At 40.6% G+C, this 27904-nt stretch overlaps 1 protein-coding gene across 1 annotated transcript; it reads left to right on the forward strand.

Annotated features, from left to right (window-relative positions):
- Positions 1–88: 88 nt before the first annotated feature.
- On the forward strand, positions 89–27593 carry ttbk1a (tau tubulin kinase 1a). The gene is made up of 16 exons (XM_067259787.1): positions 89–163; positions 2212–2370; positions 3421–3568; positions 5606–5679; positions 6096–6236; positions 6556–6660; positions 11917–11982; positions 12176–12268; positions 12444–12569; positions 13220–13374; positions 14060–14269; positions 14619–14792; positions 14946–15286; positions 16055–16236; positions 25503–27013; positions 27173–27593. The coding sequence occupies exons 1-16, from the start codon at positions 161–163 to the stop codon at positions 27591–27593; spliced, it is 3909 nt and encodes a 1302-aa protein (XP_067115888.1). The 5' UTR covers positions 89–160.
- Positions 27594–27904: the final 311 nt, after the last annotated feature.

The raw sequence follows: 27904 nt of genomic DNA on the forward strand, positions 1-27904 counted from the left end.
ACCTCACTTTGGTGAATGTCAAGGAAATAGTTGTGACAAACCTCTCTGTATTTTTACTTTTCTTGGATTGTAGGCTAACAAAGGAAGGTTTTGGCGTCGACTAAATTTGGCAAGCTCAGGATTTTTTCTCAGACGTAAGGTTTTCGAAGAGGTTTTAAATATGGTGAGAGGTTTATGTGTTCTTCAAAGTCCCTTGGAAATGTGGCTGCATCTATATCCACCAGTTTGAACACAAAATGGCTGTGGCAGCTCCCCTTTCCTAGGACTTCAAGTAATTTCATGATTTCGCTTTAAAGATCTGGGAAACTTGAATGCAAACCCTTGGCTTTTCGCTGAGTAAAAACTCCCTCACTTCCTATAAGGCTATTTGTATTTCATCGAGGAAGAACAGCAAAAAAAATTACTTACTTGTGTCCTGTAACTAGTTGGAATCTATCAAGTCTCTCACTATTTGCAAATTGTGCACTACAGCTTTTGTCTTTCCTTTTTTGCCTTAACCTATCACTGCTCCTAATGGCTTCTGAAAATGAGATGAAAATGCTGCTAAAAAGAATCCTTGATTTGAAATATTATTTTAAATAAAGGAGGAAAGACTTGCAGCATTTCCCCATGTGTTCATCATATTTCACATGCTTCTCATAGTCTATTCACTAGGATGAACCCAACTGGAAAGTAAATTGAATTATATACCATTTCCTTAGAGACTATCAATAGAAATTAAACTAGCAAACATCCTATTGTTGACCAGTTGTGCAGTAGTGCAGTTGAAGTTATCAAGTAACTTTACATTTCCTAGCAGGTGCATTGACTTACAGAAAGGTGTAAGTCAAATTGGGGAAATGCTTCCAGTGTGAACTCACGTTCTATTACTCTGAATGCTTATTGGTTGGTCATATCTGCTTGATCCCGCCTCACTCGTTACAATACTGCGTTTGTATTGATGGTTCTTCTGGCTTTGAAGTAAGCAAGTTGAGAGCACCATGGTTCACTACATTTGCAATGTAACTGCAGTCAGAATTAATGTTGTGTCCTGTAAAAATTAGTCACTCCTGACTATACTTTATTGGGTAGTCAACAGGAATTACGCAACAACAGGAGAAACTTTTCCAGCAGTAGCACTGCAAATGTTTAGAAAACTGTTCTTGGTGCGGGGTGACAGTTCTTGCCTTAAAGACATAACCATTGGCATTACCTTCCTCGCTCACCCAGCTAAATCCTGTTTTGCCACTTATTCTATCGGAGAAGGGAAAAAGAATGTCCACATAAGTCTACTGGAACAGCATTGACCAGGGCATGACTAAGTACTCTTTCCCCAATTGAGCTGAGCTGTGCATGGATAACCAATGAACCGTGGCACTGCATGCAGAATAGCATGGTTTTGGTACTTACATGCATCACTTGAATGCTACTGTTGACCCTAAAGCTGAACCATACATTTGAGTTAGTGAGTGTCAAATAAAGTGTTTGGATTTACAAATAGTGCATTGATGCATCTAGACTTCAAAAACATCCTAAAGTATATTTTTGTTCTTTATAATTGGGTATTGCGGCTGTTGATAATTAGCTAATTGTTTTTTAATAAGTTATACATATTCAAAAGTTTTAAACATATTATCTGAACATGCACGTGTTTAATGGAGAAAAAAGTTGTTAAACGTGTTAGTTAACAAACGATGCAGCATATTAAGTGTAGTTCTTGTTTGGTCTTCATGTCTTTCTTTGTGACATCTGTAAATCATTTGTATTTGATTTATATTGAGGGCATAAAAGCAAGTTGCACACATGATGCATACCTCAGTTAGGACTTCACCACTGTGTTTGTTTAACAAAAGGAATATCTTACTGGTACTGTAGGGGCAAAGGTGAATGACATTTTGGTAGTTATTCTTTCACATAATTCAGTTCCATCTGCAGTTTCTCTAAGCACTTACTCAATATCTAGTCAGTCTTCTCCTGTAGGTGTCAGACTCTATATACAACTATTAATTCCAGTCACCATTGTTTATGTCCATGATATTTGCCTCAACAACTGCAAATACCATTTCCCTTTCCCCTCGTAGTGGCCCAAGCTAACACTAGGAATGGCTTGTTCTGATAAACCCCTTTCTTGCTTTGCGTGCGATATGTGATGCCTGGCTTGGTCTTTTGCAGAAGGAACATACACTTATGTATGTCCCACAAAACCCCCCTCCCACCCCCTTTCTTTCACAGATAAATGGCTCGTTTAAACTGGGAGCTGCTCGTGTTCTGTCCGGCTGGCAGATGCAGTGCCTAGTGCCTGGCCTTCAGGACAACGCCAACATGAATGGGGCTGGAGATCAGGCGGACATATTGCCGCCCAACTGCATGGTCAAGGATCGATGGAAAGTGGTGAGTTTGCATTTGTGAAAATGTTGTTCTCATTAGCAGTTTTGGTTCATTCAAGATGCAAGCACATCTAGAACAAAGGGGAAAAAAGGCTAGGTCTCCAACCCAAAGTGACAGTGTATGGTGAAACACACACTTTTCCTTGACATTAATACTGTTAGAATTTCAATTCTAGTCCTTGATTATCTGCTGCACTAACTGTAGGCACTATAGACACATCATTCACGTGAAAACCTCAGATGATGTAGATGTTACCAGTCATGATTACTGACATTTTCTCTTAATCACCCGACCCTAGTCCAAGACTGTGAGAGACAGGTAGTCCACCATGAAAGAACCCATGAAAAATAGTTTTGGCTTTAGTTAGTAGCTTTAGTTTTGGATACAATCAGCCATTAAAATAATTAAATTTACAGTAACTCGTGCATATGAGAAGATTGGGCCTGGGAAGGAAGTAAGGTATTGCGTAACAGCAGAGTCACTGCTCTGCCGACTTGATACATTCAACTACACTGTCAGAAACCATCGAGGATCGACAGATCTCCACACCAAAATCACGGCGCATGAAAGAAAAGGCTGCTTGCGCATGGGTGGTCAATTTGTCTCGGCCACTTGGCTGTCATGGTCAAGCAATAATACGATGGCTAAGAGCACTTTAGCTCTTGCTGAAAAAGCAGCAAAGTGAGACTCAGACGCAGTGGTGCAGCGTACTAACAGCAAATCCACAATGGATGGAGGCCCTGTTCATTCCAAAGAAAGTGATATTGAAAAGGACATAAAAACAAACATTAGAACTCTGTTGACGTATGAAAGGAATGCAGGTCAATATAGTATTTGTGACATTACAAATAAGTAAAGAAAAAAAACCTTTTGCTTGTTACAAGGAATCTTGAACCTCAGATTTCAATTTCCATCATGCAAAACCGAATTGGGAAGACAGTGGATTTGTTGGCGCTTTCCATTTTTGCTAACATGCTCGTATGTTAAATCCTCAAATTGAATTGAATGTCCATAAACAAATGGCAATAAACATTACATCCTCATCCTTTTCAGCTGAAAAAAATTGGAGGGGGAGGTTTTGGGGAGATCTACGAGGCCTTAGACTTGCTGACACGGGAGAATGTGGCGTTGAAGGTGGAGTCGGCCCAGCAGCCCAAACAGGTCCTGAAGATGGAGGTGGCCGTCCTAAAGAAACTGCAGGGTGAGGCCAGCAGACAGACCTTTACTGCTCTGTCGACAAACTCTGTGCCAGCTCCTTATGATTCCTACTGTCGCCCGTCCTTGACATTGTCTGTGCCAAGTTGCCTTTGTAAAAAAAACAACTTCAACTCCGGAGTAAAGAGGAGTCACACTTTTCACTAATAATAGCATACAGTCATAACTAATTTATAATAGCTGCCAGCTAACCAGCTGAACCTAGGAAGAAACTGTCACAGTGTTTTTTGTTTGGTAGTTAACCAGTTATTGAATCCAATGTGTCATTTTCATGAAAATGCTTTACAACAGGTGAAGTGACAAAGTAGTTTGTATCCACACCAAACTTGTAATAGATAAAACCAGGATAGGTCTCAAATAGATTTGATTTCTTTTTTACCTCACAGGTAAAAAGGTAGGTCGAGAACCCTTAACCTAAAATACAAAAACGTGTTCTGTGTCAAGATACTGCATTTCCTGCACAAAGCTTATTTAAGAAAGCAGGTTGTCTAGTGGGTCAATGCGGAAACATTTTCTGCCTGCCTGTTTGTCTTTGAATGTTGTGGGTGGGCTTCTACAGTACATTCAACCTATTGAATTATGTTGCTCAGGGAAAGCAACATATAAACAGATCTTTCACTAGGTTACGATGTCCATAATTTCTGCTTGGAAGAGAAGATAAGAATAGCTTTGACTCGAAGAAATCAATAGTGAACCGCTTGACACCGATTTTTCATGTTGTTATTGAATCAGACCTTTCCTCCAAAATGATTAGCATAGGAAAACTGGAACAGACAGATTGACTCCTCCTATTTGTTTAATATTAGTGAAACTATATTTCTCCTAAATGGGCTTGTACATCTTAAATACAAGATTACCTAGGAGAGTAAAGTCCACATAAAAATACAAACAGTGCACTAAGCCTAAAGAAGTAATGCAAAATGATGGCCCATAAGCTAATATAAACTAACATTGTATAAACATTGACCTATTTGGTTGAAACTCACCAACACTGTGGAAAGATAGAGAACTGAGTATTTGAAACTGTGTGCACATGCAGATCAGATGTGACTCACTTGGCGTCGCTTGTTGGTTGATGCAGCACTAACACTGTGAACGAGTCACATGGAATTGAAGTCCCTCTTTGGTGGTACTCTAACATACACGCACACAACCTCCCCCCCCCCCCCCCCCCCCACACACACACTTATATACACACACACGTACAAACACACACCAGCATGCAGGGGACACAAATGACTCACACTGGCTGGGGGTCATCGTACTAGAAAGGGAGAATGTTCATTTTGCAAGCTGTCTCACGTCAGCTTGGGGACTTTCAAAAACATGTGAGGGACACAGAAGTGTTTCACGTTTGTTGAGTTGTAGAAGAAAAGCTGTCAATCTTTGTGTGAGCGTGCGTGTGCGTGCGTGCATGCATGAGTGTGTGCGTGCGTGGGTGCTTGCGTATGCACCAGTGCCCATGTATGCCACATGCATATGTGTTTGGTATGTGCATGTGTACATACTATACATGTGTGTGTTTGTATGTACAAGATACATGGCCTGATGTAGACATGACACCTGATAAAAAACACCATGGATATGTGTCACACAAAGCTCTTTGACAAGTCACATTTAGGAGTAAAATAAATAATGAAACCAACTGTGACAAATTTTCTCTGTCCTAGCCAAATTAGCAGGATATTGTATTATCAAAATTAATGGTGCCTGATGAACAATGATTATCTTTGCGCTACTGAGCATGCGCTGTAGGTATTTACTGTCATAAGAAAATAGGAATCACAATCACAATTTGTCAAGTGTTATGTTTGTGGAGCTATAGTTTATGCAAAGTTATCTTTCACTGAACATAATAGAACACGATTTAGTCTGTAGCTATTAAAAGTCAATAAATCCCAAGATAGAATTCAAACCTTTTTTTTAAATCTATTTTCTTATGGATAAAGGAGAAGAGAGATTGTAGAGCTGCTTTTGCACAAGTGTTGAGGTTCTCTTGCTAATATTGGTTTGATCGTTTCAGGTAAAAACCATGTATGTAAGTTTATTGGCTGTGGGAGAAATGACAAATTCAACTACGTGGTGATGCAACTTCAGGTGAGTGAATCTATATACCACACACATTATTGACCCTTATTGATAAAAACAAATGGCTACTGACTGCTACTCTTTACGTGAATACAAATGACAAAAACCACAATAGACACAATATACAAACTAATTTATCATTACACCTAATAATCAGGCAGACTACAGTATATGAGGTATAGTACTGTGAGGCAAATATTTCAGAAACATTGTCAACATATTTCAGCACTTTATTTCATTCAGAAGAAAGTAGTTTTACATTACCCTGACCTGATATGTCTTGACTTGATGTATTGCATTAAGTTGACCAAGCTACCCACTTTAATGTAAATGTAATGTAATGTAATGTACTGCTATTGACCCGATTGATGTTCAATATTGTAAAATGAAGCCGTTGACCTGTTGTTTTCCCCGGGGGTCGATAGGGGCGGAATTTGGCTGACCTGAGAAGGAGTCAGCCTCGAGGGACCTTCACCATGAGCACAACCCTCCGTCTGGGAAAACAGATCCTGGAGTCGATAGAGGCCATCCATTCTGTTGGCTTTCTGCACAGAGATATCAAACCAGTACGTATGTTTGGTTCAGTCTGGTTCAATCTGGACTCTTCAATATGTTGTTTATTTTATCAGGTCTATTTTACCAGTAGTGATGTATTAATCACTACTGGTTAATACATCACTAATCTCACAAACCTGTTCTTATTCAGTGCAGTTATCATCAGCATGATGTATTCATCACATCATAGTCTGATTGATTTCATACATCTTTAAAAAGTACTGGGTTTTTATTATTATGTTTTATTGGCTGATCACATTACTGTGAGCGTCCCTTGATGTATTTTAATCTTTGATTAATGTCTATTTGTTTAATGTTTATTTCTTCCAGTCCAACTTTGCTATGGGAAGGTTGCCTTCAACGTACAGGAAGTGTTTTATGCTAGACTTCGGCCTTGCTCGTCAATACACCAACACCACAGGGGAAGTCCGACCGGTAAGTCAGCTCTGGTTTCCTATGGTTCGGCTGGTGCTGGTTTCTTTGTTACATTTTTTGGGTGATTTTCTTTAATTATTGTGGTTTATAATTGATCCCCACCCCCCCCCTCAAAAAAATTATACAAAAGCCATATCTTGCTTGTTACAAGACATTTCTGGTAGATTTAGTCATTTAGCAGACACTCTTATCCAGAGTGACTTACAGTAAGTACAGGTAGATTTATTTTGATCTGTAGGCACTTGACAGATTGCAGATTATATATTGTACTTTTTTGCATGTACGTATAACCTTATAAAGAGCTAGTCAAGGCTCTTAATGAATATTCATGGCGTTAATTGTGATTACACAAAGGGTCACTGCAGATGTCTTGTTTTTGACACCTTAAAGATCTGAGTGAAATTGCAAAAACTGTCAAAGGTAAATCAAGGTAATCTTCGTTCCCAGCTGGGTTGACTGTTAGTTGACTGTTATAAAACTCCAAGTGAGTCACTCCGCAGCTCAAATAAGTTAGGGAGCCACTGAGCCACTGTCTGTTTACATAAAGTAAGATGTTGGGTTTTGGTGCATTGCAGTGCAGTTCATTCAATAGTGGATTCATTTATCAGAGAGCGCATCAGATGTGCCCAACCTGAATGAAGAGAAGAGAGGGCTTGACAGCAGTTACGTCGAACCCTCTGAGCCTACCGTTTAAGATTCAAAACATAAATGAAAGTGTCAGCTCCTTAATTAATATATGTCAGTAATTTATTATCTTTTTGCCGAAATAACTTTAGATGTTAAAAGCTCAACTTTTCACAATTGTCCCTTGTCTTTATCAAAATAGCATGAAATAAAAGTATCAGGAAATAGAATTACTTTTGTTACGTGACATAATGTTTCACACTATGTTGTGCTTTTTATGACAATGAATGAAAAATTGTTGTTGATGTTAAAGTCATTTTATCATATTGTTGTTTGGAGTCCACTTTTAAGCATCACTCTTTTTTGTGAATGGTTCAGACCAAGTGAAAAGCAATGCTATCTATTTGACATTGAGAGAGCAGTTGTTGAGCCGTTGAAATAGATTGAAAAAAATGCCTGCATTGTTACTCTTATCCTAATCCTTGGCCTTTGTTGTTAGCTTCCATGGTAATCAAAGTCTTAGCTAATGCCTTACTGGAACTAATCTGGTGGACTGCATTGGGAGTGCCTTGGAGAGAATAAACTCCTCTGTTCTAAAACACTCTTCTCTTTCCCTCTCTCGTCTCTCTCTTCTCGCCTCTCTCTAAAGTCTTGCATGCTACGCACACAGGGACACAAACGCACACACACACACACAAGAGATGTGTATGCAGAGTTCTTGTTATCTGGCTATGGTGTGGAATGTTCTTTTAAATCATTAGAGGCATTCCTCATCTATTTGTACAGTAACTCCTCCAAGTCTTGTCTTCACATTCCTGTACCTCCTTCTGCCTCTCTGCTCACATACCACTCTTCTGTCTCAATGCCAATCCTCTAATCTTTTTCTTCTGTCATTCTACCCTTCTCTTGTCAATTTCTTATATTTTTTACAGTACTTTGCTTTCCATCCTGCCTTTTCTCCTCCTCAGGCAGTATCTGCTCTCTTCTTAATGTCTGGCCAATCCTCTTGTGTTCACTTCCCTGCCCTTCACTCCTCCCATCCCTCCTTTTCAAGCGCTGTCACAGTGTTGTCTGCTGCTCCACTATTCTCCTCTCTCATTCTCACCTCTATCTTCCTTCTCCTCTTTTCCTTTCTTCATATCTCAGTCACAGGCAGTGTCTACTCCCCTCTCCTTTTCTGTCAGCTCTCTCCTCTCTTTTCTCTCTGCTCTCATCTCTCCAGCTTCACACCAGCACCATCCAGTTGATTTTTCCCCACTCACTCCATTCGTATCGACCACTCACTCCATCACTTCTACCTCCCTCTCTCTTTCTCTACCCTACTTACTTTCTCTCCCTTCCCTTTATCTCCCTGATGAGGGCACTACCTGCTCCTCTCTCTATGTCTCAGCTCTCCTCCCCTCCCCCTCTCCCCCTCTCCCCCTCTCTCCCTCCCCTTCTCTCCACTACTCCCTTCTGTCCTCTGTCATCTTCCGGGCTGTAGCTCTGTCAGTGTTTTCAGTGCAGATCCCTTGCTAGAACTGGGAGTACAGCAGCGTGAGATGAATATTTGATGAGCCTGCATGCGTCAGTGGCCAATGGCCACCAGCAAGGCCGGCAAGGCCGGCTGTCTCCCCCCTCCCCCTTTTCTACCTTAGTTTTTTTCTCCTTTTCTTCAGTACAGCTGAGTCAGCTTCAGCTCATTGATTCATGATAAATACAGGGCTCTGGCTCGTCCTGCATTTCCTCAGTTTTTCATACTGTCCCCCCCATCTCTCTCTCGCTCTCTCTCTCTGACAGGCGTTCTTACAGTGCTCTCCTCCTCCATCAGCCACTCCAAATCCCTCTGTCATATCTCCCTCTCCCTGCCTATGCTCTACTCTGTTCCCTTGTCTTCACCTCTCCCCTCCCTCTGATTACCCCCCCTTAATTACTCCACCACTACTTTCCTGCACTCTCTCTCTCCATTTCTCTCTCTCTCTCAGACACAGCACTTCCCCTACACATAGACAGTCTGGTCCGTGGGTGGCTAAGTGTCCCCAGGCCAACATGACTTTCACCTTACCACTGGGATGTTTCATAGCCTTCTTAAAAGAACCACTCAGCATAAAGTTAGCACTAAGATATTAGCCATATCGTTAGCACCGAATTCTAAGCATAAGATGTTGATTCCGTGAAAAGGGCCGTCCCAGCTGCTTCATAACGTATTCTCAGTAACGAGGAAGGATCCTCCCAGAGCCTCTGAATAAATCATTTGTGAAGAATAAATAGCAGTGCGAGGTTTTGTACCAAAGTATGGCACGCATTCAGCGTTTTTAATGCTTTTAAGATGTTTGTTTCATTGCTGTGCAATGCTAGGAGGTCTCGAGATGCTAGAGAAATGGAGTGTAAAATGCATGTGTTATGAGATCCTCACAACTTAATTTTCTATCTTAGATCCTTTGTCACATAATACACGTTAATAGTTTAGGGTTTATGCAAAATATAGATTCCACCAGGAATGCGGTTATACAGTACTTTACATATCAGAATGATATAAACAGGGTTTGTACTGTAGATACCTTTGTAAGCAAATACATTATATTGACAAAAGTATTCACTCAGCTATCCAAATCATTGAATTCAGGTGCACAAAGCAAGGGCCATAAGGACATGGATGAGCGAGTTTGGTGTGGAAGAACTTGACTGGCTTGCACAGAGTCCTGACCTCAACCCGATAGAACACCTTTGGGATGAATTAGAACGTAGACTGCGAGCCAGGCCTTCTCGTGCAACTTATGTCTGACCTCACAAATGCACTTCTGGAAGAATTGTCAAAAATTCCCCAAAACACATTCCTAAACCTTGTGGAAAGCCTTCCTAGAAGAGTTGAAGCTGTTATAGCCGCAAATGGTGGGCCGACATATTAAATCCTATGGTTTAAGAATGGGATGTCACTTAGGTTCATATGCGTGTGAAGGCAGACGAGCGAATACTTTTGGCAATATAGTGTAAGTACCAGAGTCTTAAACTGATTCTGACCACTTTCTGACAAAAGGATTCCATTGTACTGTACAATGCATGACAATTCCCATAACCAGCTTTGGATAAAAGCGTCTGCTAAATTAATAAATGTAACCAGTCCATCATCATGTTTTATTTTAACTTTTTGAACAAATTATTTATCTTGTATCGTCTGCTTTTGTGAACCCCTGTTCTACTGACCTTGCATTTGTTTTTCATTCCTCTATGTTTCAATGCTTGGTTTGTTTTGCTTTTGTTGTTTTTTTTGTGTTACAGTTCCTTTGGATTATGATTTTGAAGTGCATGCTCCGACCTATTTCTCCATCAGGTCCTTGCTCCCCCCGTGGCTGTCACCTCGTTACACCTGGTGACAGAGTGACGTGAGTGTGGTCACCGAGCTTCTGTTTTCCTCATAGCAGAGGGGGGTCACACCGAGGTATAATTATACTAGTAACTGCACAATATTTAGGGAAAACACATTTTTAGAAGTATAAGGTAGGTAAAATTTTGCACTGATTGGGAAATTGTGCGTGGTCGCACACATACACATGTTGTTTATAAGTATATATATATAACTTTAACACTACTATTCAAAATAATGTTGACTGAATCTTGTCATTCTATAACTTTCCTTGTTATTCAGCCTCTCCATCCATAATTGTCTGTACAGTGCCTGATGCCTCTGGTTTGACACACTGTAGGTAATCAGTACACAATAAATCAACAGAGAATCTTTCAGTATCTTTTTTATGACATCCAACTCTAATGGCTGCCAAAATAGGGCTTCCCTGTCAGGCCTCTTAGTGTTTACCTCAGTGTTCAGTGCACTCAGTGTTCCAGAAGCAGATAGGGGAACTCGGCATTCAGATGCCCTAGGCTAAGGTCACAGACCAGAAATATTTTTTATTCTGAATACGTTTTTAATTTGTTTCATTATGGACTGACTGAGTAAGATGGGGCTGACCTAGATCTGGGTAATAATTCTGTTATCGTTTTATCCCAGTCACTTGATCTCATGCCTATTTCCGGGCACATTGACGTTCTTGGATGAGAAATCCTAAGATTATAGGAGTATTTGGCCTAATGCCCGGTGTGACCCTTTGCTGACATTTCGGATTATTTCATTATTTGGTTACTTTTGTTGTTTTAGTTGTTGAAAAATATTTTTATTGACTCAATTAACCATCCAAAAAACATTCATTATGTTTACATCAAAGCATGATATACCATAGTTTTGTAGACTTAAAGGTGCAAGATGTTCCTTTAAGGCAAGTGGACTTTAAATATTTATGCTATTATTAAACATTCATTGTGGTTTATCCATTACACCATCATTGCTGCATTGCTCATGGTGCAGTGCTGAAGGTCATATCTGAGTCTATAATAAGACATGTTGACTTAGTGTTCAATATATTTTCATATGCTTATGTAATATGAAAAAACTATTAAGACTATGACTCTTTTAATGCATTTTAAATGCTTGATGTAAAAATTATAAATGTAAAGAGGTATTTTTCCGAAGGTTTTCCTCAGTACTTACCTTATATAATACATGGACAGTGTTTCCAGTGCCATACTTGTGACTAATAGTAATATCTTGAAATAAGATTCTTATTGTTGTATGATGTTGTATAATGTTTTTCTTTTTAGCCTAGAACAGTTGCAGGATTTCGAGGAACAGTCCGATACGCCTCTGTAAATGCACATAAAAACAAGGTAACTGTTTCTTATTTTTCGTATGTTTTTGTAACATTGTTGCTAACCTATTAATTAATCAGTTTTGTCCTTTAGCAAGTACCTTTTTCCAGACTGCAAAATTATGTGTCAATTAATGTATTTTTAATGTCAATGTACTTTTATTGAATAGGTCGGCTTGTCACTATAGATTACCATTCTCTTTTTTTTCTAGGAAATGGGTCGCCATGATGACTTATGGTCATTATTTTACATGTTGGTGGAATTTGCGGTCGGTCAGCTACCATGGCGGAAAATCAAAGATAAGGTAGACTTCCTCTGCTGTTCAGTAGCATGGCATGATCCTTATAAACAGATTGTAAAAGTGCAGTCTGTACAAATCAATTAATTCTGTTTTCATGTAGTATCAAAAATGTCTGCAAAACAAGTAGATAGTGGTTTGTTGTGATATCACCCAAAAATCTATTCTGTTCTGTCTTCAGGAGCAAGTTGGACAGATTAAAGAACGATATGACCATAGGATGCTGCTGAAACATATGCCTTCAGAGTTTCAAATCTTCCTTGACCATGTATTGGGCCTTGACTATTACACCAAGCCAGATTATCAGGTACTTTGACATAATTATATTTGTTATATAATAACCATAATTCGTTGTGCATAAAACAAATCTGATTTGAAGAAGTATTAGATAGTACCCAACTGTGAAAGTACCAAATCAATGAAGTGAATCGTCAACTACAAGTTCCAGACAAAATCAACATCTTTATTACATATATGTAAGGTGCAGGTGTCTGATACACTCAAGTTGAGCATCTCAGAGGACTGGACAAAGAATACAGGAATGAAGGGCAGTTAAATAGTATCACAATATGGGGGGTTTAACTCTCACAAGAAATGTCAGGGGGATGACAATCAACATAGCCTTTGCAAGCACAGAAAGAGGACGCTGCATGCTAGAATGATTCTGTTTAGGCTTTAGATAGGGCTCCTAGAAATTGCCCTGATGTTCCATGTTTCATGAGCTAATATAGCAGGGTATAGTTCAAACATTGTTTAATATATTCAGAGCATTCCAAACAGTATAAAAGTAATAAAGTAATCATTAGCTGTAATCTTTAATTATTGTTAACTGGTCAGTCTTTTAGGACAGACCTCTTCAGATTCCTTAATGAAGCATTTCATAATGCTTCAAGCATTTCCTCAATGTCTTCAATCTTTTCAATACCTGCCTATTGGAATCCCTTTTCCATTTATCAGCTCCTGATGTCAGTGTTTGAGAACAGTATGAAGGAACGCATCATCACGGAGAACGAGCCGTTCGATTGGGAGAAAGGAGGGACCGACTCTACCCAGTCGACCAGCACCTCCACCCAGCCACAGCACAACACCCGGCCCACCGCCGCCATGGTGGGGTAAGAACAAAACCCGTTCTGCTCAGCAGACCGAACGCTTCTGGCATCTACCACGTTACTACGTATACTACCGCGTTCTGTTTCTCCTCTTGACTGTAAAACGATCCCATGGCTCTGAGGTTCAAGCAGGGAAGCTCTGGTAAAGTTCAGGCAACCCCACAAGCTCACACACAAGCATGCATGCATGGACGTAACACATTGTAGATTGTAAGCAGGTCAAATGCAGATTTCCTCTAAAACACTAGGGCACACTAGGGCGCATGACGTCCTTGCAGACAGCATTCTTCCATCTCAGGTTGCATCAATAGTGTCTTGGTTTTTGTTACACACTGAGCTTCTAAGTGCAAATGAACAATAAGAGACTATCAGAAAGAAAACCTTCATATCCCGACCTGTTTCTTAACATAAATAAATAAACTAGATGAGATGAGAAACATTTCGTCAGTTTGGCTAACAGGTAATATTGTAAATGCATACAAATATTCATGCTTTTCATACTTTTTATTGACATTAAAACACTAAATATCAACAAGGTTTTAGTTGGCAATAAACACCAGCCTTGGCACTCATCTAATAGAATAGTGCAGGACATTTAATTGTGAGATTTTTGCACATCAATTTCACATTCATTTCCATATACTAACTGCGCTCACCAACACCACCTTTACTCTTTCCCACCGTTCAGAGCCATCAATGTCACGCTGGTCCCCGGCGACCTTCAGAGGGAGAACACGGACGACGTCCTCCAGGACGAGCACCTCAGCGACCAGGAGAACGCCCCTCCGGCCTTGCCTGGCAAGCAGGGGGCCGAGACAGCCAGCCTGGTACCCAACGAGGGCGAGAACTGGGAGGACACTGACTTCAACCGCAACAAACTCAGGATCAGTCTCAGCAAGGTGTGGCCGAGATGCATGCTACCCAGTTTGAGGGAAAGAGTATGTGAGAGTGAGTAATTGATAGGTGAAGATAGGATAACACTTAATCCCCAGGCAGGGATATTTGGATGTGATGTAGATTGGCCGGTTGAAAGAAAGTTTTGAGTAAAGATAGATGGTATGCAGTGAATAAATGGGTAGAGAGATTGGAAGTCGAAAGGCTCAGACTCGCATTAGTCAACAATAACAACCCGAATAGCAATAGCATCTGGAAAACCAAGCATTGACCACAAGATTGCACCGAAACGGAATGGTAACTTAGTTATACATTTCCTTTTACTTGTTGTGTCCTCTGCCATTGGGTCTCCTGGGAGTCCAGGAGGAAGACCCAGGTCGAGGGGCTTGCCCTGTGTCTCCTGGCCGAACAGGGGGCCCAGATTCGCCCAGTGGCCAGGTGCGCTCCTTGAGGTACCGGCGTGTCAACAGCCCTGAGTCAGACCGCCTGTCTGCGGCCGAGGGCAGAGTCGATGGCTACTGCCAAAGGTAAGAGACCTCCAGATAATATTTATGTGGTGACGTCAAATAAACCTAAGAATACATTTATGTCTGGCTGTTGTCCCAGCCCAACATCTTCAATGACCAATTTTGTAGTTGATCTTGATAACGTGTGTAAAATGTGTGTGTGGTTAGTGTCAGGTCTCGCATGGACATCCTGGGCTCGCCCTCTCGCCACGTCTACTCCTCCCAACCAGCCCAGATGCTGTCGGTGGACGGCGTCCGGTGTGGCGACCGGCAGGCCAGCGGGCGCCACGAGGGCTCGGTGGCCTCGGTGGACCAGGAGGCACACAGCAACGCCTTCATCCGCTCCGTGCCGTTGGCTGAGGAGGAGGACTTCGACAGCAAGGAGTGGGTGATTATTGACAAGGAGACCGAGCTGAGGGACTTCCAGCCCACGACATCGGGCACCACCGACGAGGAGCCCGAGGAGCTCAGGCCGCTGGAGGAGCAGGAGGAAAGGAGGAAGCTCCGAGCCGCAGGTGTGGAAGAATATCATAGTTTTTTTTCCTTCAAACGTAATTGTAGTCATTGTTATTACATTCTGTTGGTAGTTGAATACACTTCACAGTTTATTTTAATTCAATTGTTGTGAGTGACATCAGACGCATTGCAGCATGTTTTGTTGCTGATTAAATCACCTTAAAACTCTTATCTACAATAGTAATTAGTATTTATTTACAAAAATATATATAAATTGTGCAAAACATTTTCTGTGTCATGTAAAGGTATAACAACATTTTGGAAAAGTAGGGATGTGATTGCTAGGAGATATTTACATTTACATTTACATTTAGTCATTTAGCAGACGCTCTTATCCAGAGCGACTTACAGTAAGTACAGGGACATTCCCCCGAGGCAAGTAGGGTGAAGTGCCTTGCCCAAGGACACAACGTCAGATATTTGTTCATTCTATCACACTATCATAGCCAGTTAATATTTGATTAGGTGCAGATAATACAAAGGAAAGACTGTGAAAGTCAATACATGCTGAGCTGTCGTCTGGTAAACCTTCTTGGACCATAACCTACCCCCCTTGCCAATACCCTTTGAAGAAAGATAATCTTTGAAGACTTGCTGTGTGTTGTTGAACTGGTACATTTTTTCATGTGGATGAAGGCTTCACCTTTTTTTTACAATACATTTTTACAAAAATGAAAAATAGTCACTCAAGAGATAATACTACATGTTGGGATATGATTTCATTGTCAACAACAAATCCTAGATTCCTAAAGATTTGTGTTGTTTAGGTGCTGAGCTAGTGGTACGGCCCAAGACCCATACCAGGGACAGCAGTCGAGGCATGCTGACCCTGACTGAGGAGGAAGCCTCCCGGAGGAGCAGTGGCAGCCCCGCCCAGTCGCCGTGTCACTCACTCCCATCAGGCCGCCCCCGGAGAAGAGAGTCCGAGCCCATTGGACCCCAAAGACCGGTAAGAGACCGGGTCATCCAATCAGAAAGGAGAGAGCACACTCTACCCTTGCATGTTCATGGGCTTGGCTTTCGAGTAGGTTGCTGCAGCACAGCTCCACAACTCTTTTCATTGTATGGATGGGCCTAAGTATTTGCCAACCCATATGGTTAAAAGGAGAACTGTACTGTGTCAGCTCTGGTTAAGTGTCCATTAACATGTAGTACTCAAATTGCAAAAAGGCAAGTAGCCCCTGTGAAAGTGAATAACTAAGCTAACCAGGCCTGTTGCCTTTTCTGATGAAATTTTCATGAAGTGGTTGTCGTTGACATAGCAGATTCCATAAGCAGCCTTGCAGTTTGATTGTGGTAATATAGCTTTAAGGCATGAACTTGACAGTTAGCATTTAAAGTTTCCAGGTTTTGTGTTGACACCTGAAGGTAACACAGATCTGGCTGTAAAAATAATATACAAGTAACTAAGTTAGTCACAGATATATTTACTTAGAACCCCATATAGTACACATATTGAAACTTATTTAATTTAACATTAAGAAAATGAAATCTGACTGCTAGTAACTTGGTTATTCCTTATAAATGACAATCATTTGAAAAGCAATTTTACAAAAGGTGGTTCAAGAAATGTGTTATCAGGTTTTACATGTTGGTTAACCAAAATTGTTATTTTCCATCAGTTTGTTTTCCCCATGACTTTAGTTTTAACCATTGTTTTTGTAAATCTAAAGTATGAGTGGGAAACTAACAGCATATTACAACATTATTGCACTTTTTTATGATTAATAGAACAGTTTACTTCCATTAACTTGTTTCAAGATGTCTATGTTTTACATTTTATTGGTTACCATACCATTGTTGGTGACACATCTAAAGTGTTTGTAAGTATTTTAAACTACAACGCAATACAGCCACTGTAAAACAGTGGTCCATTGGACTGCGATAGAAACACAAGGTATTACACTGAGTTTTTTCACAAATGTGGACCAGAGCTCCAAGAAAAATTCAAACTGAAGTTTGCATCGCCAAAACAAGTTACATTTTAAGATCCTCCAGCCCCTGGAGAGCCCCCTTCCAATTCCTTGTTCCATTTATCCAATACTGAATACAGCTAAAGCATAATACCATAAAATTACATTTCTTATCTAACTGAAATGTTTTTTTGTTACATAGTTTATGTTGTAGCTTATGATTTGTGTACACTAAACAAAGTTTTAAAAAAATTGGGTCAAGAATTTACCATATATATTTCTTCTTTAGGCATCAGAAATAAAAAATTCACAAGGCAATCAACTACATGTTAGTTGTACCATTGTATTAGACCTAACTCACTTGAACTGTAACACTTTTAAAGTACACAAATTAACTGGCTTACTAAAATAGTAAACTGGAAAGAGCTTGCCAAAAAATGCTGGCAATGTAGTTCTTAGGGGTAGATGTTGGTACTGCAGTTATTTTTGCATGCAGTACTATAGGTGAAAGTGGTGGAGAAGATCAGATTCAGAAAGTAAAAGTATCATTGTATCATGTCTACTGAACCAAGTGATTCAAATCTCCTTGATCTGATATTTAGCACAGTTGTAGGTCAGTGAAAATATACTTTTTTACAACACACGGCACATTTATTTTCATCATTAATATCCACCTCTACTGAGTTTCAAGGACATCAAATTATCCTTCACCATAGATCACTGCTAATATTTTATAAGATATTTCAAAGCATCATAACAACAAATAATTAAACAGTCACTCATTTATCAAGGTGCTCCCTTATAGTAATGTTATAGTAAGTAGTACCTTCCACTGACCAAACTGCACACTGTTGCCCAGCACCAGAACTATGTAGATGAATGATGAGATGTAATATATCAGCTCTAGAACCAGACCATTTCAAGTTTGCTGTATCCTGAATAACTTAGGGAGTCCATTGTAATGTCATTAAATACATTTATTATAAATGTATGATTAAAGCTGAAAATGTTGCTCCACGTATATATACCCCAAAAATTGCATATTATGATTTGACTGGTTTACTAGTGGTTTGAGCCCCATATAGTACATACTAGTTTGGTACTACTAGTTTTGTGTGTTTGCATATTTGAAGACCAGTTTTAAGTTTAACTTGCTTTGCACACAAGTATTCTTATCAAAGCTTACCATGGTGTTCAGATCAGAAATTTTTGTCATCCATTTCTTGTGACTGTGTTGTTATATCAAAACGGTACACCTATAAATGTACATTTCTTTTTTTTTGTCTGTTGTGCTCAGCTATAGAATGCATTGTATCTGGCCTAACACTAGAGGGTGGCACAAATCTTCTCTGGTCTTCACTACTACATTTATACTATCTTTTTCATACAGCTGCATTTCACAGGCTTGTTTAAGCCAGGTCTCCAACTCCAAAAATAATTGACGTTATCACTTAACAGATGAATAGAGGAGTCATACATGTCATAAACAAGGGGAAATTATGATTATTATGACTTTTAAGTGGTTTAAAATGAAGTTAAAGAAATACAATTGTGTTTAGTTGATTCATTTAAAATGACAGGGGCAACTATGGGACATTTCTTTTCATTGATCTAGTTTCTTATCTTTGGGACTTAAAGCACACTATCAAAGATGCATAATCAGTCCACTGCATCAGTTTGACAAGATCAAGTCTGAGGTTCTCCTTTGTATGCAGGTCAAGCAGACAAATTGATATTCCCAGCTTTTACTTATGTATATACAGTATATATCTTTAATTTCCGTACATTGTTTTACACTTCAATACTTTTTGTTGTATAGTGGATTTAACTTGTCAATGATTGACATGACAAAAAGATATACAATTAATAGAAGATTGATCAATAAATATTTTTTTAATCAATCTTTAATGATAGAATATATATGAATAATTGATACCTGCATATTTATGAGTACTTGAAACCATACTTACAACATGCCTTATCTTTCATATTAATGTATGAAGATTGGGAGGAACAAAGCTTTTGTCAACTTCAGTGAGGGAACATATAGCTAGTCTCACATGTCATGACTTGTTTTTATAACATTTTCACACATCGGAAATGATTCCTCACTTCCTTTGGTGCCTTTGTATTGGCTACTGCGAAAGTACCAAGCCTTGCAGTCCTACAAAAGAAACGGTCGTTTTTTTGCTCTGCGATCTTTCCCTTGATATAACTGCTGCCTTTGCCCAACCTATCGCTTAAAAGTACAGTATTTCAAGTTGCACATACCCGAGGAGAAAAAGAAAAAGGCGAGGGTGCCATGGGAACAGCAAGAGAAGAAGTAAAGTGGTGTTTTGGGGTAAGCACAGTTTAGGATAGTCCTTTACCTCTGTTTTTTTCTCTCAATTGAGTTTTTGTTTCCGAACTCCTTTTTGTTGAGCCATATCTACCCCTTTTCCTTCGTCGTGTGTTTGTGTTTCGTGTGCTTGATGAAATCATCTCTATTTTGTGTTCCCTCTTTACATTTCCAATGGTGATTTTCCTACTAACATCTTAAAAAAACACATTCAATTCTCCAGGTTCAGTGTGTTTCCAGACTAGTAATACATGTGCAGTGCTTGTGCAGGTGGCTTGTGTGTTTTTGTTAAGTGCATCCTTGGGAAATGTTTGCAGTGTACATTGATTATCAAATAAGGACTTTCCTAGTTGCAGTTGCTCAAACCTAGCAACCTACAGAGACATGAATCTGCATTGGGAATAGCGTGATGTAAAGCGTCCTGTTGTAAGCAACCTAGCTACAACTAAAGTTATTCTCCCTCTCCCTGTTTCAATTGTTTTCTCTGCAGGCAACTGCAGATAAGTCACATAATATGCACACAGGGAAGGAGAGTTTTTTAACAGATGTATTCCAACACTTAATATTGGCTTCCTTGTTTCCTTTCCCTAAAGCTACTGACCTGAAAGGCTGTTGATGAGTGAGAGCACAAGATGATCTTGCCTATCTGATCCTTTCAGATCATCAGTCAGACAGGGGAGGAAAACTAGTAGAAAAGCCATTTTAGAGTTTTGGAGTGTAGCAGTTAAGATGTTTGTTAGATGTTGCCCCTCTCTGCCGTCCATGCTAACACACCACCATCCTGTTCTCTGATTGGTTTTTCCGCAGCTGGATGAAGACAGGCCGCACCCGAGGCCCAATCAGCTGAGAAGGCTGGCCTCCTACGTCTTCTCATCCTCAACCCTGGAGACGGAGCAGTATCCCCACGCCGGGGGCTCCTTCATCCAGCGCAGCCGCTCAGCCGAGAGCAGCCCCGCTCATGCCAACATGAGCGGCCGCCGGCGCCATGCTCCCCTGCAGAGTCCGGGGAGCCCACGGACCAGACATTCAGTGTTGAACGCTTCTCGCACGCAGATCCAGCAAATGCTGGCTAAGCTAATGAACAAGAATGCAAGCTAAGGCAACCAGGCACGCAGGGACCTACCCACAGGCACACACAAATACAGTTTACATGAACCATACACAGTACACACACACATAAGTGGAATTACCCACTACCCAATAAGCAATCCTTCGGCAGGCTGATGAGAACGCAAGTGTGACGCACACACACATCCAGATTGTCACAGACACACACACACTGTTTTCTCCAACTCACTGTAATATTACTATTTTTCAAAGGAGAGAATACAGTAAGAAGAGAATTATCAACAAATGTTTCATGCAATAAACTCTTAAAAAACCTGCTCCTTGCTAGTTCAAAGTTGCACATGCCAGGGAAATGGAACTGATTTGAGGTTAAACTGGTTGAAGTGAAATTTCAGTTTTTTTATTTATTTATAAGCTGTGTAGATATAAGGCCATAGCAGTGGGACTGTTCTATGACTGTTCAGCTTTATTCATTTAATATCATGCAAAATGCTTGAGGCTATGTCGTTGAATGCAGGTCATTCCAGCGATAAGTATACCAACAAAATGATACTGTCATTTGAGTATTCGATCATAAGACTTAAAATAACAAGCGATGCAATATTATAAAATAAGTTTCCATGTCCCAAAGGAAGTCTTAATAAACCTGTAACACCGTTGAGACTAATAATTACTAAAGGGTTTGCATCATAGAATCTAGTGACTTGTCATACAGTAACACCTTTAGTAGTGTTCTAATCTTTCAGATTTGAAGTCACAGTATCCATGTCTGTTTTATTAAGGTTTAATTGAGAAAATATTTATCTTTAAAAGTGGCTTGATACCCAAACACAGTTGTTGCAAATGGCCACAAGCTTTAGTGAAAGTGATGACAGAAAATGTGTTCTGGTATTTGAATCCGGTCAAGCCGTTAACTCAAGTCATTGATGACGTTTTGCTTGCAATACTTACACAAGTCTCAAAATTGATTCTTACATGTGCCAGCCTAGATCACCTACATTTCTTTAGGGGGATCTCACTGCATTCTTTTCTTGGTTAACTCTCCATTGAAGACTCTTTATGTCAATTTTACTTCAGTGTGCTCTCTCAGAGTAAGTTGCGTAACTGGTTTTGTGCATAATACTGGAGTGAGATTTAGGTAACACTCTTTGTAGAGCATCATGATGTATGGATTGATACACGTTAAAGTGTGTGCCTGTTTCTTAAATCCCTGTTTCAAATCCTATCATGACATATATATCATGACATATATCGCTCTGGATAAGAGTGTCTGCTAAATGACTAAATATATTCAAGCAGTGGTTGTGCGGGAGGGTTAATTAATGGATGCACTTGGGAAAATGCCGCCCCCCTCTTAATGCCGCCCTAGGCGGCTACCTATGTCGCCTGTAGGAAGGACCGGCTCTGTATTCAAGCCATTGGTTCAATTTCAGAAATTAAAAGATTCAGGTAAAGAACTGGCAGTGTGAGGTGTGCACTGGGGGAAAGACAGCCTGTACAGGTTTGTCTAACTAGATTGCTTCATTTTCCAAAACTAAAGATTTAGATCATGCGGGGGTCATTGAACAATTTTCATGAAATTACACTCATCTCGAGCCAATCTGTTGGCCATGTAGCTAAACCAACTGTGACTAGAACCGGACTGTGGAAACTCCCTATCTGCTCAAAGTGTCCGTTACAGTCATTCCTGGTGAAAATACTAGTGGACCATTGCGTTTTAGGCGTGTCCATTTTATCCTGGTAGTAAAGTGAGGTATGTCTAGATTGACTGTTGTATGCTTTACTGTGTCAGTGTGCAATTAGTCATGAACATTACTGAATGCCGCTTAGTGGCACTTTGTTTCCCCTTGAATTTTGCACCTCACTGTTGCACTTTATGGGACTGGATAATATGAAGTAACGCAATAAATTTTAAGGAGGTTTGGGCTAGAAGTTCTGTATTATGGCCACCAGATACTAGGAAGAAGAAATACTCATTTCCTGTTCATTGTATCACACCTTTTTAAGCGATGAGGTATTTGACACTTCAATGGGAAGCAGTTGTAATGTACTGGCATGTATTGTCAATGTAGCCATTGGGTAATGTAAGGTCTGAATTATATAGAATTGCACCTCAGTTGAGAATGACTTGACCGTGAGATCGAAAGCTTGACTCTGCACTGTAAGTTGATGCTTTTTCACCAATGTTTGTGAGACGTCTGTTTGTTACAAACTTACTTTATGGATGTCGGCTAATAAGGTATATTGTCTTCCCTGTTCTACTAAAACCATTGTCATATTAGTCCTCTGAAAAGGCCTCATCACATACAGCCATCTTATTTAATGTTATTGATGACATTGTCACATCTATGATTGCTTTTTTTTAAAGGCATTTAAGGGCTACGCTAACAAAATATGTACCTCTTCTGCTTTTGTCAAGCTAGCATTTTTAGGGTTTACATTACTTACAGTAAGCGTGCTATTACTTTCAAATCTTATCAGTCTGTTATAAAGAAAGCAAATAACCGTTTGACCGTTAATATAACTTGCTGCTGCTTGATCATTCTCTTAATTTTGTTTTTAGGCACCATATTGATAACACTCCTCAACACTGAAAGTGAACTAGCTGCTAACTCTTTTGTGTTGCACGCCTGCAAATGTTTCATTCATGCAATTTCCAAAAGATATGCCTACGTCCTTTTCATGTTCTGACTAAAACAGTTAATTGCCATACTGTACCTATCTCAATAGAAGGATGTCAAAGGAAGAGACTGTACTCCTTCTCCAAAATTTCTTGAAATGAAAAAATATATATCTTGAAAGTAAATCATATAGTTAAAAAACAGTGGATTCTTTTCTTACAGCTAACACTATTTGCATGACTTACACTGAAAAAAAAACAACTGTAAATGTATAGTAATTTATTTTACTTTTGTATATCACTGGTAAAGAGATACTCACGGATCATAGACAAAATTCGAGATAAAGCAGAGTTGTGTTGTTAGGTCAACACTACACAATATTACTTACAATGTATTCATTGTGGATGATATTGGTTCTATTGTTCAGTAGTGTAAGCTAATTTGACAGAAATTACTAACGTTTACAACTGTACATTAGCACGTCTCACATTTGCAGTACAACATATTTTGTTGAAAGAAATGTCTTGTGACATTGTTAATATGGTAAAATCTGTGTCTGTAAAGGAAATATGACACATAAATATAACACACATATCTACGATGGAGAAATTCCTATAAGAAAGAGTCTCTGACATATTTATCAAAATGTTATATACATTTGCTATTATTTTTAAAATGTACAAATATATGGCTAAGCCCCCAAACATTCACCTACTAGTAGTTCTTAAGGTATGAGTGACAAGTGCACATAAAACATGAGCATGTTGTCCTACGAAATTTTAACAAGACTGTTTTCAAAACAGGGCTCTTTGTCAATGAATTAATTGATCTTTCTAGCATAGGTCAATGTTAGACTTGTATAAATGTAATGTATTCTGTGTTGTGTTGTACTGCATACTGTTTACCTGCCATCATTTGTGAAAAGTGTATTAATGCCAATGTCCATGTCTATGGAGGAACAGGGTAATAGTGAATAATACAGTTGATGTACAGTCTCAGTGAATCTAAGTGATAACACTGGTGATCTGTTGTGACTACTTTTGGCTGAATCAGTCTTTTGAGTCTTCATACAGTACATTGATTTTCTCCTTCAACTGCACCAGTCTTTTCCTGTCTAGTCCCACAGACAAGTACTTATATGTGATGCACTAATACATAGCTAGCCATTGTTTTTCATTCCTTGCAAATATTTGAGATAATCACAAAGAAATGCTCCTGGGTATGATGTAGAACGTGTGATTTATAGTGGTGCGGAGGTAAACAGTTTGCAGTATTTGTCAAGTGTGATCCGTGAGTGTCTTTTAGACATAGATAAAGATATGTACCATGTAAGCAATTTTGTATCACAATATAAATGTACAGTCTGCTTGTAATATTTACAGGTAAAGCATGTATTTTAAAGTTTTTGTAAATCAACAAATTCCATGTACTGTACATATACAGAAATCTCACAAATTATTCAATTTTTGAATGGTAATAGCATGTTAACCAGCTTGTTGGGTTTAGCGTGTATATAATGTGCTTTATTTCAAATCTGAAGGGAAACACTTGAAAATTCACAAGATATTGGGCTGCGTTCTGTCAAAGGAAAAACTCTGCAATGCATTTTTGTGCCTTTTCTATTAATGTATGTAATCTAGACAATCTTGAAGAGCTTGTGTACAACCAAAACAACATTAAATGATTTGGGGAAACTGTCTTGTCCATTATTTCTTTCTAGGTACAGGCATTGATGAAGGCATTGGTGTTTTCCCTCTCTAAAGACTTTCTTGCTGTGTCACCCTGGTACCATTGCAGTTAGGGTTGGGAGAGCTTTTACATATGTATAGTCTACACAGAGAACCTATGAATAAAACGTGTGACTCTTATCCTAAACAACATTATAAAAATGTTTATGTTACCACCAATGTTGTAGTAGACGTCACTGTAGAAGTGCTTCCTTGTGTTTGTTTCGTCAATGCTCTGAGCCGGCTGATTTCAGTCATCTAGATCTGTGACAGTGTATACAGCACATTGGTGTCATTAGTTGGCTTAGTGCATGGGCTTAACAAACATATGATGGTACTTCGACTTTCTGAATCTGAACCTGAACCTCAGCTCTGGACAAAGTGCTATGTTACAATACCCAAACACATGTTAAGATGTATTTTAGGAGCTGAACTATGAAAATAACTTGATTAAATTTTCCGTAAATAATATCTATTATTTTTTACCGTCAGCTTTGATCCTATTTTTCTGTATGAGGGAAAGTAACACCACTTGTTTTCTTTTGTAGGTGATAATGTCACCTACGGAGCAAAATGGCCCATCTTTGCCATCTCCAGACTACAGAACCAAGGGTCAGACTGATGAAAAGGAGCTCTTCCACATCCTCCCTCAGCTCCAAGTAAAGAGGGCAGATTTCCTCACAGTCATGCTCACCGGCACCCTGCCTCAGCGCCGGACGTTTGCGGCTCTGCTGCCGGAGAACGAAGTACCGGAGCCTCAGGGGCCGAGGGATGATGACGTGACCAAGAGCGAGTCCAACAGCGAGGCCAGTCAGAAGAGCACTGAGCGCAGCCAGGATGGAGCTCCATCCACTCTCATGGCCGAGGACCTGAAGGGCCCGAGGGAGCCTGTCTCAGCTGCCGATGCAGACCCTGACATGGAGGACGCCTCCAAGACCCTGGTCCTGTTCTCACCCGGGGACAACCGCAAGTCCCCATCTACTGGGTACCCCAACCTCGAAGCTGATTTTGGTACCCCGTGTACCATCACCCCCCAAAAAGAGAGGCCCGCAATGGGTGAGGCGATTCAGGCAGAACCATCTGAACTTGGGGGTTTGTCGGTTGCATTGAGATCGGATTTGAGAGCCACCACCCCCATCGCTCCGGCGTCTCCTCCGTTCACTAAAGTTGAACGGACTTTCATCCATATCGCTGAGACATCCCACCTGAATGTCATGTCTTCCAGCAGCCAGACTCCCAAGGAAAGTGATCGAGACCTCTTGGCCATTGTCCAAAAAGCTTCAGCAGATGGAGGCACCAATAAACAGATACATCTTGTAAAACAGGGCAACGCATCTTCTGAGCATTCACTTGACCTCCAAGTCCAGTCTGCAATTGACGGGCACCTGGAAAATGACTCGCAGCCCGAACCTGAAAACTGTTCAACGTTTGTCTTTGCCAAATCTCTGGAGCCTGTCCCAGAAGCCACATCGCCTATTCTGGCACATGAAGCTTTATGCAGCAATGATTCTCAAAAGAAGCTGCTTGAAAAGAAAGACATTACAGATCAACAGGAGAATAGTCCAGAACCAGAAGCACCAACCCCTCCCAAACCCAGGATCAGGAGCCGGATCCCTGTGTTGGTCTCGGAGGAAGACACCGGCTCAGAGCACTCGTCCTCACTCTCGGCCCGGGCACGACTCCAGAGAAGGGTGCGGCAGCTGGACTTGGCAAGACTCGTGGTGGAGAAGCAGCAGGGGCGTTGGATGAGGAGGAGGCTGATTTCGGGGACCTCGTCTTCCCTGTCATCTGGGGATGACGAGCGGCGGAGGGCATCGGAGACTCTCTCTACCACAGGCTCAGAAGAGGACACGCATGCCTCGGATGAGTCCCTGGCGAGGAGGACTTCTCGTCTCAAGCCGACGGGGGAGGAGGGGCCTTTGGAGTGGCGGAGTAGGATCCCCAGGCCTGTCACACCCATTAAAAGACCCTCAGGGCGATTAGTGGCGGCCGCAGCCCCCTCCCCTCTCACCCTGCCAGGACGTGGTATTTCTCGAGCCGCCACCTTCATCGGCAACGGGTATGTCATTTTGCTATTCATCTATAATATAGGGGTATATGAAAATTATGTGAAACTGGAAATATAGCTATAATTTATTGGTTTCTAATGCAAGTTAAAACATCCAGTTGTTTTGTAAAAAAAAAAAGCGTTCACATGTGACTTCTTTCTTTTCTTCAGACTTCAATCTCAAAGAGTAGGACTGAGCACCCTTCACACCCAGAAGAGATCCAAAACGATGCCGATCGGGTCTGCCTCTTCGTCTTGCCCCCGACCCTCCCCCGGTCCTCCCCAGCCATGCGGTAGCCCCCGCATGCCCCTGCGCTGTGTCTTTGCTGCCCGTCGTAGCCTCAGTACCTCTCACTGCAGGACAGACAGCCCCTCCCCCCAACGCGTCCGCCCAATAAGGCAGCCCCTCTCAGTCCGACCCACAACCGCTCCCCCTCCACGACCAAGAACTACAAGTTCCCTCCAACGTAGCGCTTCACAGGACCCCACAACGCAGTCATCCACTGCCATGCCTGCCAGGGTCAGGCCTAAGTCCACAGGGCCAGCAAAGGGGAAACAAAGCACAGGGGACAAATTTAGTTCCGTTAGATAATACACAGAGACTAAACCTAGACAATAGTTGTGTATACATCTATATGGTCTTCAGAAAAACTTGATGCCTCAAAAGGACCCAAGCTGACCCCAAAGCTAAACTGATGCTTTAAGTCTTTTTGATCTCACAATGACCTCCTTTGATCCAAATAATTTGTCTGTACTAAAATAGTATGTGAAAGGACGACATCATACAAAATTATCTCCACGAGCTTCCAGGAAATAACTAAAATAACTTGATGAGCCACGCTACCATGGTGCTATGTGTGGGCTATGCTGTGGGGGAATCCTATTCATGAAATTTTTTTGAGG

This window comes from Osmerus mordax, chromosome 21 (assembly GCF_038355195.1).
Source record: "Osmerus mordax isolate fOsmMor3 chromosome 21, fOsmMor3.pri, whole genome shotgun sequence".
NCBI lineage: Eukaryota > Metazoa > Chordata > Actinopteri > Osmeriformes > Osmeridae > Osmerus > Osmerus mordax.

Bases quoted from the DNA above. Each gene is read 5' to 3' on its own strand.
- ttbk1a (XM_067259787.1), top strand. The intron at 12,570-13,219 runs GTACTTTGACAT...TCCATTTATCAG, and splicing joins ACACCAAGCCAGATTATCAG to CTCCTGATGTCAGTGTTTGA. The intron at 16,237-25,502 runs GTAAGAGACCGG...TTTCTTTTGTAG, and splicing joins CCATTGGACCCCAAAGACCG to GTGATAATGTCACCTACGGA.